The sequence below is a fragment of the Bactrocera neohumeralis genome, unplaced genomic scaffold, assembly GCF_024586455.1.
Source record: "Bactrocera neohumeralis isolate Rockhampton unplaced genomic scaffold, APGP_CSIRO_Bneo_wtdbg2-racon-allhic-juicebox.fasta_v2 ctg584, whole genome shotgun sequence".
Taxonomy (NCBI): Eukaryota; Metazoa; Arthropoda; class Insecta; order Diptera; family Tephritidae; genus Bactrocera; species Bactrocera neohumeralis.
This window is the reverse complement of record NW_026092739.1, coordinates 224,360-237,913: the sequence shown is the minus strand read 5'-3', so window position 1 is coordinate 237,913 and position 13,554 is coordinate 224,360. Positions and strand designations below refer to the sequence as shown.

The 13,554-nt window shown below is 40.3% G+C and overlaps 1 protein-coding gene across 1 annotated transcript in view; it reads right to left on the bottom strand.

Moving 5' to 3' along the window:
- Window positions 1-4,858, bottom strand: part of LOC126767382 (phosphatidylinositol phosphatase PTPRQ-like) — a 40,718-nt gene extending 35,860 nt beyond the window's left edge. The window contains exons 1-2 of the mRNA XM_050484916.1: window positions 4,838-4,858; window positions 4,715-4,778 (exon numbers count right to left, since the gene is read on the bottom strand). Coding sequence (XP_050340873.1) covers window positions 4,715-4,778; window positions 4,838-4,858 — 85 coding nt within the window. The remainder of the gene's footprint in view (window positions 1-4,714; window positions 4,779-4,837) is intronic.
- Between the last annotated feature and the right edge of the window lie 8,696 nt (window positions 4,859-13,554).

The window sequence follows — 13,554 nt, the reverse complement described above, 5'->3', positions numbered from 1 at the left end:
TACATCACTTCATATTCAGGATAGTAACAAAACGACCATCAAGTGAAACCACGTTTCCGGAGTTTTGTATCTTCTAGTGAATATAACTAGAGTAGTTTTACTTGGTTTAATTACGAACTAGTAGCATCTTCGTGACCAATTAGTAGCATCGCAGAGATACTCAAGAGAGTTTTGCTATGTGTTTGGTTCAATAGGTTGATTATAATAAATTATGAGTTGGTACTCTACAAGGTGGAGGTTCTTGTATACCCATCTAATAGGCGGACTACGTGATTACTACATGTCTCTGTTCCTGGCGAGTGAATTCATCTCAAAATAGGTTTTTGAAAATCGACAGGCCCACGTCAGAGGAATAAGACATGGCACGGCCCACTATACCATATGCCATACCTCAAAAACTACTTGACCCATTTCAACAGGATTGAATTTATATTATTGACATCTTCATATTAAAGTTTAAAATAGGGCAAATTGTGACTATATACAATGGCGAGCATTAGTTTTGGACTATGGACAGAGTGGTGAATTTAACCTCAAATGCACGATCCACATAATTTACACAGTTCAACTTACCGCCTTAAAGACATATGCCTGCTGTTGAAATTGAATAAAAATTTGCACAATACACGTGATTGATATGATGGTTTCCAATTGAAATGTTAGGAAACGAATAACTTATTTTTTTTTTATTTTTTTCACAATTTTACAGTGAACACAATACCGGTTTGTCACATGAAATTAACTGAGCAGAGAACAATGAGTAGCTGTCAAACAATGTACTCGTATCACGCACCGGCGCTATCTACTTAAAATATTTGTTTGTAGTACATGCTATGTATCAGAGATGGCGCTGGTTTCTGTTGAAATTTTTCCTGAAATTTCTTTGCTATAAACCTCACGGAGCCCGAGACCTTTCCAACGAATGCAAAACCGTGGAAATCGGTTAGTGCGTTCTGGAGTTATAGCGTCAGGAAGGAGAACCCGACTTAATTTAATATAGTAAATGATATTTCAAATAAATATTATACAAAAACTTCCAATTACATATCGCAATAATTTTTGGTTTATTTGACTCTGAACGCGAAACTATATAAATATTCCTGATATTAGTTAAGTGGGGCTACGTCAAGTTATAGCCCAATTGTATATGCTTTACGCACAGATATACTATACATAGTAGTTTTCGGCCATTTTCACACAGTCATATGGAATATGAGAAGAAAGCCACGTAATAAATTTAGTCGAAATCGGTAGGTCGGGTCCCGAGATATCTGATTTTATCAAAAAGTGGACGGTGCCCAAATTTTCAAATCGTCTCCCATAAAACCCTCTCATACCATATCGAGGATAAAACTGAATGTCTCTGGCGTATTGGTTATTGATTAATTGCGCTTTTAATAGTTTTGAACAGTATAGTTATATATAAATAACACAAAACTATTATATTTTGTAGCATCAGGTTGCAAAAGTATAACAAATAAAGAAGGACTAAGTTCGGATGCCATCAAACATTTTATACTCTTGCAATTTGAAAGAATCAAAGCCAGGAAAATACTTTAAGTCACCGGGTTATTTAAACTATTATACTCTGTAGTACACTATTGCGAGAGTATAACTGTGATCAAATTGAAATGTGAACTTCGCGTGTTTTTCGAATCTGTAATTTTTTTTTGTAAGTAGATAGTACTGTTAGTGACATCTATGCTAAATTTCACGTCAAAATATTTATTAGTATTTGAGATACTCGTCGTTTTGTGAGGCTGTAAAAGTGAATTCCTCGATTTTTACTATGTCTGTATTTATTGAACAAAGAAGTGATCATTTCGCCATATTTTCAACTAATACTCGTATTGTGTCGCAACCTGATTTACCTTCGTGTTACTTCGGGTTCACATGACCACGTTGAGAACACTTTTGACTCAATTAAGAATAAAAAAGCTGAATCGAAGAAAGCTCTGATGGCCAACGCGACGAGGATTTTCCAAGTGTATATGATAACTGGAAAATTCGTTGGCATAAGTGTATTGCAGCAGGAGGGGATTACTTTGAAGGAGATGAAATGGACAAAATACACGTTTCAATGTGATCACCATCGAGATGCTCAGTAGGCCGATTAAGTTGGCCATAAGTTGAGCGAAGCGCGCGAAAGACGTTCTTTACAGAACGTGAGTTTTGATATTAAAGTTGAACAATTTGTAAACATTGTTCAGACGTAAATATAATATTTTCATGATGAAATGCCAAACTTTCTTCTTCTTAATTGGCGTAGACACCGCTTACGCGATTATAGCCGAGTTAACAACAGCGCGCCAGTCGTTTCTCCTTTTCGCTACGTGGCGCCAATTGGATATTCCAAGCGTAGCCAGGTCCTTCTCCACTTGGTCCTTCCAACGGAGTGGAGGTCTTCCTCTTCCTCTGCTTCCCCCGGCGGGTACAGCGTCGAATACTTTCAGAGCTGGAGTGTTTTCGTCCATTCGGACAACATGACCTAGCCAGCGTAGCCGCTGTCTTTTAATTCGCTGAACTATGTCAATGTCGTCGTATATCTCGTACAGCTCATCGTTCCATCGAATGCGATATTCGCCGTGGCCAACGCGCAAAGGACCATCAATCTTTCGCAGAACTTTTCTCTCGAAAACTCGCAACGTCGACTCATCAGTTGTTGACATCGTCCAAGCCTCTGCACCATATAGCAGGACGGGAATTATGAGCGACTTATAGAGTTTGGCTTTTGTTCGTCGAGAGAGGACTTTACTTTTCAATTGCCTACTCAGTCCGAAGTAGCACCTGTTGGCAAGAGCAATCCTGCGTTGGATTTCCAGGCTGACATTGTTGGTGGTGTTAATACTGGTTCCTAAATAGACGAAATTATCTACAACTTCAAAGTTATGACTGTCAACAGTGACGTGAGTGCCAAGTCGCGAGTGCGACGACTGTTTGTTTGATGATAGGAGATATTTCGTCTTGCCCTCGTTCACTGCCAGACCCATTTGTTTTGCTTCCTTGTCTAGTCTGGAGAAAGCAGAACTAACGGCGCGGGTGTTAAGGCCGATGATATCAATATCATCAGCATACGCCAGCAGCTGTACACTCTTATAAAAGATGGTACCTTCTCTACTAAGTTCTGCAGCTCGAACTATTTTCTCCAGAAGCAGATTGAAAAAGTCTCACGATAGGGAATCGCCTTGTCTGAAACCTCGTTTGGTATCGAACGGCTCGGAGAGGTCCTTCCCGATTCTGACGGAGCTCTTCGTGTTGCTCAGCGTCAGTTTACACAGCCGTATTAGTTTTGCGGGGATACCAAATTCAGACATCGCGGCATAGAGGCAGTTCCTTTTCGTGCTGTCGAAAGCAGCTTTGAAATCAACGAAGAGGTGGTGTGTGTCGATTCTCCTTTCACGGGTCTTTCCCAAGATTTGGCGCATGGTGAATATCTGGTCGGTTGTTGATTTTCCAGGTCTAAAGCCACACTGATAAGGTCCAACCAGTTTGTTGACGGTGGGCTTTAATCTTTCACACAATACGCTCGATAGAACCTTATAAGCGATGTTGAGGAGGCTAATCCCACGGTAGTTGGCGCAAATTGTGGGGTCTCCTTTTTTATGGCCAAACTTTACTGAACAAAAATAACATGACAGCTTGACACGACTAATGCGTGATCAGTCAAGAAAAAGGCTATTGAAAAGTACCTCTACTTGGATCACCTTTTATAATATTATAATATTGACTTAGCATACTGCTACGATGTCATAGATGCGTTTCGAACCGCCGCCAATCGACAGGAGTCCCTTTTTAACTCGATTGGCTACTAATGAGGGATCCAAAAGCTAATAAAATGCTCATGCAATGTGGAATATATGATGGTGTCACTAACGCCTCTAGTTGCCTCAATCAATTTTGTAATATTAGTTTCAATAAGCAAATAAACAATCAATAAACACTGGTTCATGATGGAGTTTTATCGCCAAAAATTTAACTAATCCATGCAAAGTTGCTCAGTTAGAGAAATGTAAAAAATAACCGAACGAAAACGTTAGCGATTTATTTCCAATTTGCATTAAGAAGAATATGTAAGGGATCGTCTCAGTGTGAAATTTTCGAGAAATCGTTTTTTTTTTGTTGCATTATCGGATAGTACACACTATAATAAACATACTCTGAAATTTTGAAATCGAAATTCAAATTACTACGGTCGCTACATCGTTTCACAGAGTGGAGAACGGAGCGAGACATCTGCCGCGTTCGCGTTTTCATTCTTTTCTCAGAATGGTGTTTTTCAAAACGTTTGCCACTCTCAAAGAAAGAGTTTTAAAGAATTGAAGATTTCTAGTTCCAATTTGGAGAGAGCATTTTGAATGTCATTTGCTATCGCGCTATGGAAGCTGTTTTTTTGAAATCTTCCTACTTTTTTCTGCGAAAAACTGTCGAAAAAAGGACAAAATTCGATACTTTTTGTTCAAACCGCCGCCATTTTGTCAAAAAACAAACAAAGAATGCAGAGAGAATAGGAGAAATATCAAATAGCCCAAAAACAACTTCAGTTATCCAAAGCCTACGAAAGCATGATTATGGAACATGGTATATTTTTGACTTTAAATTATATATAGGTTATGTACTGAGTCCTATGCAATAATTTTTTGTTTATTTATAAATACATATGGCAATCGCATTACTACATATATATATATATATATTTTTATTTACTATTACTCACGAGCTTCCAAAGTTTTTAACCTTATTTCGCTGGGTAAACCGAACGACCCATTGATATTTCGCTTCTAGACACTTTTCTGTTTTCACTGAAACATTCCAATATATTCCGAGCTCAGTTGCATACAAAACGAAACAAGGAATACATAGTTAACCGTTAGGCTTGAGGACGCCCGCTGTCATTACTATATAGGACTACGCATCATACGATCAACTCTCTTCTCCTGCTGGCAGCCACCGTGTGCGCATCGTACAATAACCACCACAACTGGTGACCCCGACGTGATTTGAACAGCCAACCCGACGTGATCAATAGTTTTACCGCGATCAATTAATACAAGTATAATTTTAAAATTCGCTAACTATTTCGGCTACAGTGCACCTCGTTTATTAAATAAAACTACGCCAACACTTTTCAACTACAGTGCACTTTGTGTATTGGTTTTTGTGCTCATCTGCGCACGTGGCTGCCCACGCATACGAACTATTGGAGGACAACTGGAGTTTTCCCGCAGTGCTGATCAGTACAGCTTTGAGAGCAGCACATACAACTTTTCAACTGATTAATTTTTTTCGCTAAATCGCTATGCCAGATAGCGCAAACGTGCAAGTGGCAGACAGTATAACGCCACTCCAGCGTGTTTCTATACGATGTCCGCTCTTCAATTCCGAACGACCAGCCTTGTGGTTCGCCCAACTCGAGGGACAATTTCATCTCGCCGGAATTTTCGATGAAATTACGCAATACCACTACGCTTCCTCACACCTTGACGCCAAGGCCGCCGCAGAAGTGGAAGACCTTCTTTTGAATGTTCCCACAGAAACGCCCTACACTCGCCTAAAAGGGACACTGATCGAACGCCTTACGCTCTCTCGAGAAGCACGACTACAACAGCTTCTCGATCGAGAGACCTTGGGTGATAGAAAACCGTCGCAATTTCTACGCCATCTTAGAAGCCTCGACAACACCGTTCCGGACAACATTCTTCGTACTAAGTGGCTTAGCAGACTTCCGATGTCAACGCAATCTATACTTGCATCCCAAGCGGATATGAATCTCGATAAACTCGCGTCTCTGGCAGACAAAATACACGACATCGCACTACCAGCAGAAATTAATTCGCTCCAAGAATCAACAACAACATCAGCAATAGAATCACGCATTTCCCGTCTTGAAGCTTCGATTAACGAGCTAGCTTCCAGTTTTAAGCGGCAGAGCATATCTCGTTCCCGTTCTCGTCAGCGCTTTCGTTCGCGCACATCTTCTCCAGCACTGAACAACGACACATGCTGGTATCATCAAAATTTCGGCAATAAAGCGAAACGTTGCCGATCGCCTTGCTCGTATCAGGGAAACCTACCGTCGGACCGTTAGTGGCGGTTAACGGCTCCTCACTCGAATCAAACCGCCTTTTCATAACAGACCGCGCCACCAAAATCCAATTCCTGGTGGATACTGGCGCTGATCTCTGTACTTTTCCTAAATCACTCGCACCGTGGCCGTCCGAACGAATCAACTATAATCTCACAGCAGCAAATGGGTCTACGATTAACACCTATGGTTGCATAACTCTAACACTAAACCTTGGCCTCAGACGGAATTTTACATGGCGCTTCGTGGTGGCGGACATAACGAAACCTATTATTGGCGCAGATTTTTTAGCTCATTTCGGCATCTTACCCGACCTCAAGAATAGCTGCCTTATCGACTCGATAACTGGACTAAAAGCCGCATGTAAGTTATCTCCATCAAAAATCATTTCGGAAATTAAAGTACTGCCCGTCGATCCTATATGGGCAGATACACTAAAGGAGTTCCCTAACCTGACAAAGCCTGAAGGAATCTGTCAGCCAACAAAACATACGACGCAGCACCACATATCTACTACACCAGGCCCTCCAGTTTCCTGTAAAGCTCGAAGACTTGTTCCCGACAAACTTAAAATTGCCAAGACAGAGTTCGAGAAAATGCTACAACTAGGAATCGCTCAACGTTCGAAGAGCTCCTGGTCATCTCCGCTCCACCTGGTTCCAAAGAAGTCTGGCGAATGGCGACCTTGTGGGGATTATCGACGACTTAACGCCCGTACACTGCCAGACCGATATCCTGTTCGTGTTCTCGAGGACTTTACTGCCAATCTAACCGGCAAAACAGTATTTTCAACAATTGATCTAGTACGCGCTTTTAATCAAATACCTGTTTCCAAAGAAGATGTAGACAAAACCGCAATTATAACACCGTTTGGTCTTTTCGAATTTCCGTTCATGACGTTCGGACTTCGAAATGCCGCACAAACATTCCAACGATTTATCGACGAGGTAACACGGGGACTAGACGACTTCTTATTCCCATACATAGACGACATCCTAATCGCTTCCAAGGATGTTACGCAACACCGCAGTCATCTTCGCTTACTTTTCGAACGACTCACTAAGTATGGTGTCGTAATTAACACCGCTAAGTGCCGTTTTGGTCAGTCTGAAGTGGATTTTTTGGGACACCGCATTTCAGCCAAAGGAATCTTACCACTTTCTGGTAAAGTAGACGCGATAGTTAACTTTCCACGACCAAAAACGATCCGAAAACTGCGTGAGTTCCTTGGCATGATAAATTTTTATCGTAAATTCCTTAAAAACGCTGCTAAGTTACAGACACCCCTGCACGAGTATATCCAAGGAACTTCAATAAAAGGTTCTCATCCGGTCCCCTGGACACCAGAAGGGGATGCAGCGTTCGTTCAATGCAAAGAAGAGCTACGTAAAGCAACAATATTAGCATACCCTGATACAACGCTCCCTTGGGCAATATTTACTGATGCTTCAGAATATGCTATCGGCGCCGTCCTCCAACAACGGCGAGGACAACACTGGGAACCATTGGCCTTCTTCAGCCAAAAGCTTCAACCCGCTCTTAGGAAACACTGTCCTTACGACCGCGAGCTTCACGCTATCTACGCAGCTTTACGAAAATTTCGTTATATTTTCGAAGCACGACACATCACGATATTCACGGATCACAAACCTTTGCTACACGCTTTTTCTCAGGACCCCGATCGAGCGACACCCTGGCAATTCCACCGCCTAGATTTCATCAGCCAGTTTACAACCGATATCCAACATATAGCCGGAAAAGACAACATCGTCGCAGATGCTCTTTCTCGCATCGAAGAAATTTCAATGGCAGTATCTTCAAACGAACTTGCTCAAGCACAAGCTGAGGACGAGGAGCTTCAGCAAAGAATACAAAGGGAACAACACGATTCACTAAACTTGCGACCAGTCAACATTCCAGGCTGCAATAAACCAATTTATTGCGACGTTTCGACCGATATTATTCGTCCATACGTTCCCACCGCGCTGAGGAAGAAAATATTCGACGCTCTCCACAGCATTAGTCATCCCGGAGCACGAGCCTCCGCCAAATTGTTAACGCAACGATACGTTTGGCCTAGCATTAACCGCGACTGCCGTTTGTGGGCTCGAGCATGCCTAGCTTGCCAACGAAATAAGGTATCTCGCCATGTTTTATCACCAATCCAAAACTTTCCAAGCCGCACAAGACGTTTCGAACATATCCATGTGGACATCATTGGTCCATACGTACCTTCAAAGGGGTATCGCTACTGCTTGACAATCATCGATCGTTTCACCAGGTTTCCAGAGGCATTTCCCATTGATAGTATCGACGCCGAATGTGTTGCCCGCACACTTTTTGCTGGATGGATATGCCGCTACGGTGTACCATTACAAATCACAACGGACCAAGGAACACAGTTTAAGAGCCAACTCTTTAGCGCTCTCGCTCGTCTCCTCGGCAGTAAACATATAAATACCACCACTTTCCATCCGCAGTCGAATGGAATGGTGGAACGTCTTCACCGACACCTGAAGGATGCCATTCGTTGTCACGAAAACAGCTCATGGGTCGACATGTTACCCATCGTTCTTCTTGGAATTCGCGCCGCTTGGAAGGAAGATCTTGGCGCAACTCCTGCCGATCTCGTTTATGGAGAGCCAATTCGTTTACCAGGTGAATTCCTAGCGCCTTCGCCACGATCTGGTTTGCCACCATCCAATTTGGCATTACGCTTGAGGAATTACTTCGCAGAGCTTGCACCACAACCCATCGTCCGACATGGTCAGAGGAAAACATTCATTTTCAAAGAATTATCTACATGTTCACACGTTTTTATTCGTCGCGACGCTCCACACCACGCATTCACTTCACCTTATGAAGGACCTCACCGAGTCATTTCAAAGCATGAAAAATATTTCATCGTAAACGTCAGAGGCGAAAACACTACAGTTTCGATCGACCGACTAAAGCCTGTTTATCTACTTCCCGACGATAAGCTCAACGAGAGTGAGCAGAACAACGACGATGACAACAATACTACGCTAACTACATTAACTTCACCAGAGTCATCTGAACCTGGGACATCTCGATTTTCGTCCTCATCATACCGCCCATCTGAATCCGATTCCAATTTATCTACACCATCACCCAAAAGACGGGTTAGATTCCGCTGAACTACTAATCATCTTCCTAAATTATCAATAATTTTGATAACGTTCTCCAAGAAGGGGAGTACTTGTGGGACGAGCCACAATATATTATAATATTATATTTCAACGTTTAATACAACATGGCAACATCATGTCAGCAAGTCAGCTGCGCCTGGCTTACAAGCAACGCTGAAACGAATACGACACAAAGCGAAACAAGGAATACATAGTTAACCGTTAGGCTTGAGGACGCCCGCTGTCATTACTATATAGGACTACGCATCATACGATCAACTCTCTTCTCCTGCTGATAAGCAGCCACAAAAGTGGTCGTGTGAAATACCCCATATACGTAAATAAAATTTAGATTCGATTTGTACTTTATTATTATTCAATGAAGGCGAGTGAACTGCACATTCTGTCTAGAAATTACCATTAAATATGCAAACCACTGGAACACCAATTTGCACCACCGCTAAAAATAAAGCAACTGCCAAGATCCTGCAGGTACGAAAATTTATTGTTTGGAATGAATGCTAATGAGAGGTCACTGGAGACACTACAGAACGTTGAAAGATCTTCATGACAACCAAAATATTTTTGTTGGGCCATGATTCTGTTGTCAGGTGATTTTCGTCAGACTCCTCCAGTTATTCCCCGACCAACTGTTGCTGATGAACTAAATGCATGCCTAAAATCATTGAAATTGTGGCAGTACGTAAAGACACTTCAATTAACAACTAATATGCGAGTAATGTGCAACAAGATGAAACTGCAAATATGTTTGCGAAACAGTTGTTATACTATATATTGGAAATAATAAAGTCGCAGTGGAAATCTCATCGGATTCATCACATTACCTACAGATTTCTGTTACATCACAGACTCAAAAGAGAAGTTTATTTAGCGCATACTCTGCAACCATTATTTTTATTATTTTAAACATTTACAATTTTAAGCACGCCCATAAGCATTGAAAAAAAAATAAATGGGACCCACATTAATTAGTGACATCTCTGAGTGTGAAAATAGTTGAAATTGGATATTCGTCAAAGACATTAAATTTTACACCAAAGATGGTATAAGAAGGCTTAATGTAATCGGTGTGAAAACTAGACAAGCCATCCATAGCTTGGTATCTATTCGACCAACCAAACGTGGTGTTACGGTGTGAAAATACCCGAAATCGGTAGGTACCATGACTACATTCTATTTCCTTTGCTTTACAATATCCAAATCAAACACCAACGAAGTTATCGGGAAAAAGTTTTAAACAAATAGTGCTCTTAAAAGGGGCGATACACGACACACAAGTGCGTTCGATCTGTGTGAAATCGTTTCGCCATACACGACATACGAATCCATTTTGTATGTACGAAGAAAGAGGCCGAAATGCGCGAGTACGAAGAGCTTGATAAGCTGGCCGACAGGGGTAATGCTCGAAAATTCTACGAAAAAATGTGGCGGCTTACAGAAGGTTTCAAGAACGGAGCATACTCTTGTAGAACCCCCAAAGGTGATCTAGTCACCAATGCCCAGAGCATACTTAAATTATGGAGGGAACACTTCTCCAGCCTGCTGAATGGCAGTGAAAGTACAACGCCAGGAGAAGGCGAACCCGATTCCCCAATCGATGACGATGGAGCAGACGTTCCATTGTCCGACCATGAAGAAGTTCGAATAGCAATTACCCGTCTGAAGAACAACAAAGCGGCGGGGGCCAATGGATTGCCGGACGAGCTTTTCAAACGGTGGCGAAGAACTGATAAGGAGCATGCATCAGCTTCTTTGTAAAATATGGTGGGACGAAAGCATGCCCAACGATTGGAATTTAAGTGTGCTATGCCCAATCCATAAAAAAGGAGACCCCACAATCTGCGCCAACTACCGTGGGATTAGCCTCCTCAATATCGCATATAAGGTTCTATCGAGCGTATTGAGTGAAAGATTAAAGCCCACCGTCAACAAACTGATTGGACCTTATCAGTGTGGCTTCAGACCTGGAAAATCAACAACCGACCAGATATTCACCATGCGCCAAATCTTGGAAAAGACCCGTGAAAGGAGAATCGACACACACCACCTCTTCGTCGATTTCAAAGCTGACTTCGACAACACGAAAAGAAGGTGCCTTTATGCCGCGATGTCTAAATTTGGTATCCCCGCAAAGCTAATACGGCTGTGTAAACTGATATTGCTAAACCCTTAACTAAATGCCAAAGTAGATACTAAAAAAATAGATTACATAGAAGCATTCCAAAAGCTAAAGTTATTAATTTCTGAAGACCCAATTCTAACAATACCAAATTTTGAAAATAAATTCATATTAACCATTGACACGAGCAATGCAGCTTTGGCAGCTGTTCTCTACATCAGTAGAACCTTGTGTAAACCAACATGAAGTAAATTACACTGTCATAGAAAAGGAATTGTTAGCTATAGTTTGGGCAACTAAAACCTTCCGACATTATCTGCTAGAACGACATTTCGAAGTAGCATCCAATAATCAGCCATTGAGCTGGCTGCATAAGTTAAAAGAACTTAATGCAAAGTTGAGGAGATGGAAAATTAGACTTTCAGAGTACGACTTCGTTATAAAATATATTAAAGAAAAGAAAATCAAAGGTATTACTAGCATACAACGAGAGACTTATTTAAAAAAACAAATAATACACATCTCCTATAAAGACATAACCATGAAACAGCTAAACAATATTTACTTGACCATTTTTGCTCCAAAAAACAGCGCTCCATATATTGACAGTGATGCAGATTTTGAAATGATTCCAATCGCATATAAAGAAACCATAAATTCAAAATACAACGAAAATGTCTGAAGCCTTATTTACTAAAAAAAACATTCCTAATTGTTTAAGAAATTAGTTCTAACTACACACAAAGAACTCTTACATCCAGGAATTCAGAAAACTACAAAACTTTTTGGCGAAGCACACTAATTTCCCAATAGCCAACTCCTCATTCAGAATATAAGTAACGAATGTCAAACATGCAGATATAGAAAAACTTCACAAAACAATAAATGGATTACGAAAAACTAATTCGACAGTGAACCCAAGCTAAGCAAGATAGAAACAATACTTTATACCTACAATCATAAAACTAAACACGACCCTACTGGACAAACTCATGCTCACATATTTCTTTATGCCGGACAACCGACGTTAGATACACAACGAAACAAAGAAACTAAAACTAACGAAATGAACAAAAACAGAACAGAATACGAAGTTGACACTAGATATAGAAAGGGATCGTTACAAAAGGGAAGGTTTAAAAACCCATTTAAACTAACAAAGAACGTCAAACAAACTGACGACGATCATTACAAAATTACTAACAGAAATAGAGAAACACATTACTATAAGACCGAATTCAAGAAACAAAAAAATATTAATCAAATTCCTAGTCTCTGGTAAGTCATAATACTCCTCCTAACTTGTATGAAATTATGCCAAGCTCAGCTATCGATACACCTATTTTCCGACAAATCAATAAAAATTCCGTCAGAATACCAACATCAATGTCTTCGAATCAACCTTACTGATATTGACAACATAACCAATTATTTCAACACTAAAGTAATCAACTACACCAATATTCCACAAACTAAACATTGTGGATGAACGACGTAATCCAGATATTCAACAGTGCTATGGAAAAGATTAAAGAATTTGAAAATAAACAAAATAATAAAGTAACAGCTATTATATGAACTAATCCAATTTACTGAATTTATAGAAGATATTGCAATGGGAATGCAACTGTCCCGACTGGGATCATTTAACGCAAAATTACTTAATTACGACAAGTAACATTAACCTGGACTAACACAAACAATAGTTTATATCATTAATAGTGTAATACCTTATCCGTATAGTAATGGTTATCAGCTTGATCATGTAGAAAAAATACCTTAATGAATGTAAATATTCATCACATACGACTTAATTTAATAGAGTTCGTTCCTGAAAAAGAAAACGTGGAGGCCATTTGAATGATGTTGTCTTCAGAACTTAATTGTATCGATTGTACTTCGCTTTAGATAAAAAACTTTTTAATTTCCTTAAAAATTAGTGTTTTTATTAAAAAAAAAAATCATAGCACTTTTATTGGAAAACCAAAGATCTTTATCTCGATTTAGTTTGAATGGCAGTTATATGCTGTAGATCAGCGGTTTCCACCAATGAACAGCTTCTCTGGGATAAAGGGCAAAATTTCAGATCAATATCTAAACACAGGTCTATAGATATGTATGTATATATGTAGATGTAAACAGGCTCAGTGCTAAATTTTGTAATAGGAATTTATTTTTTCGAA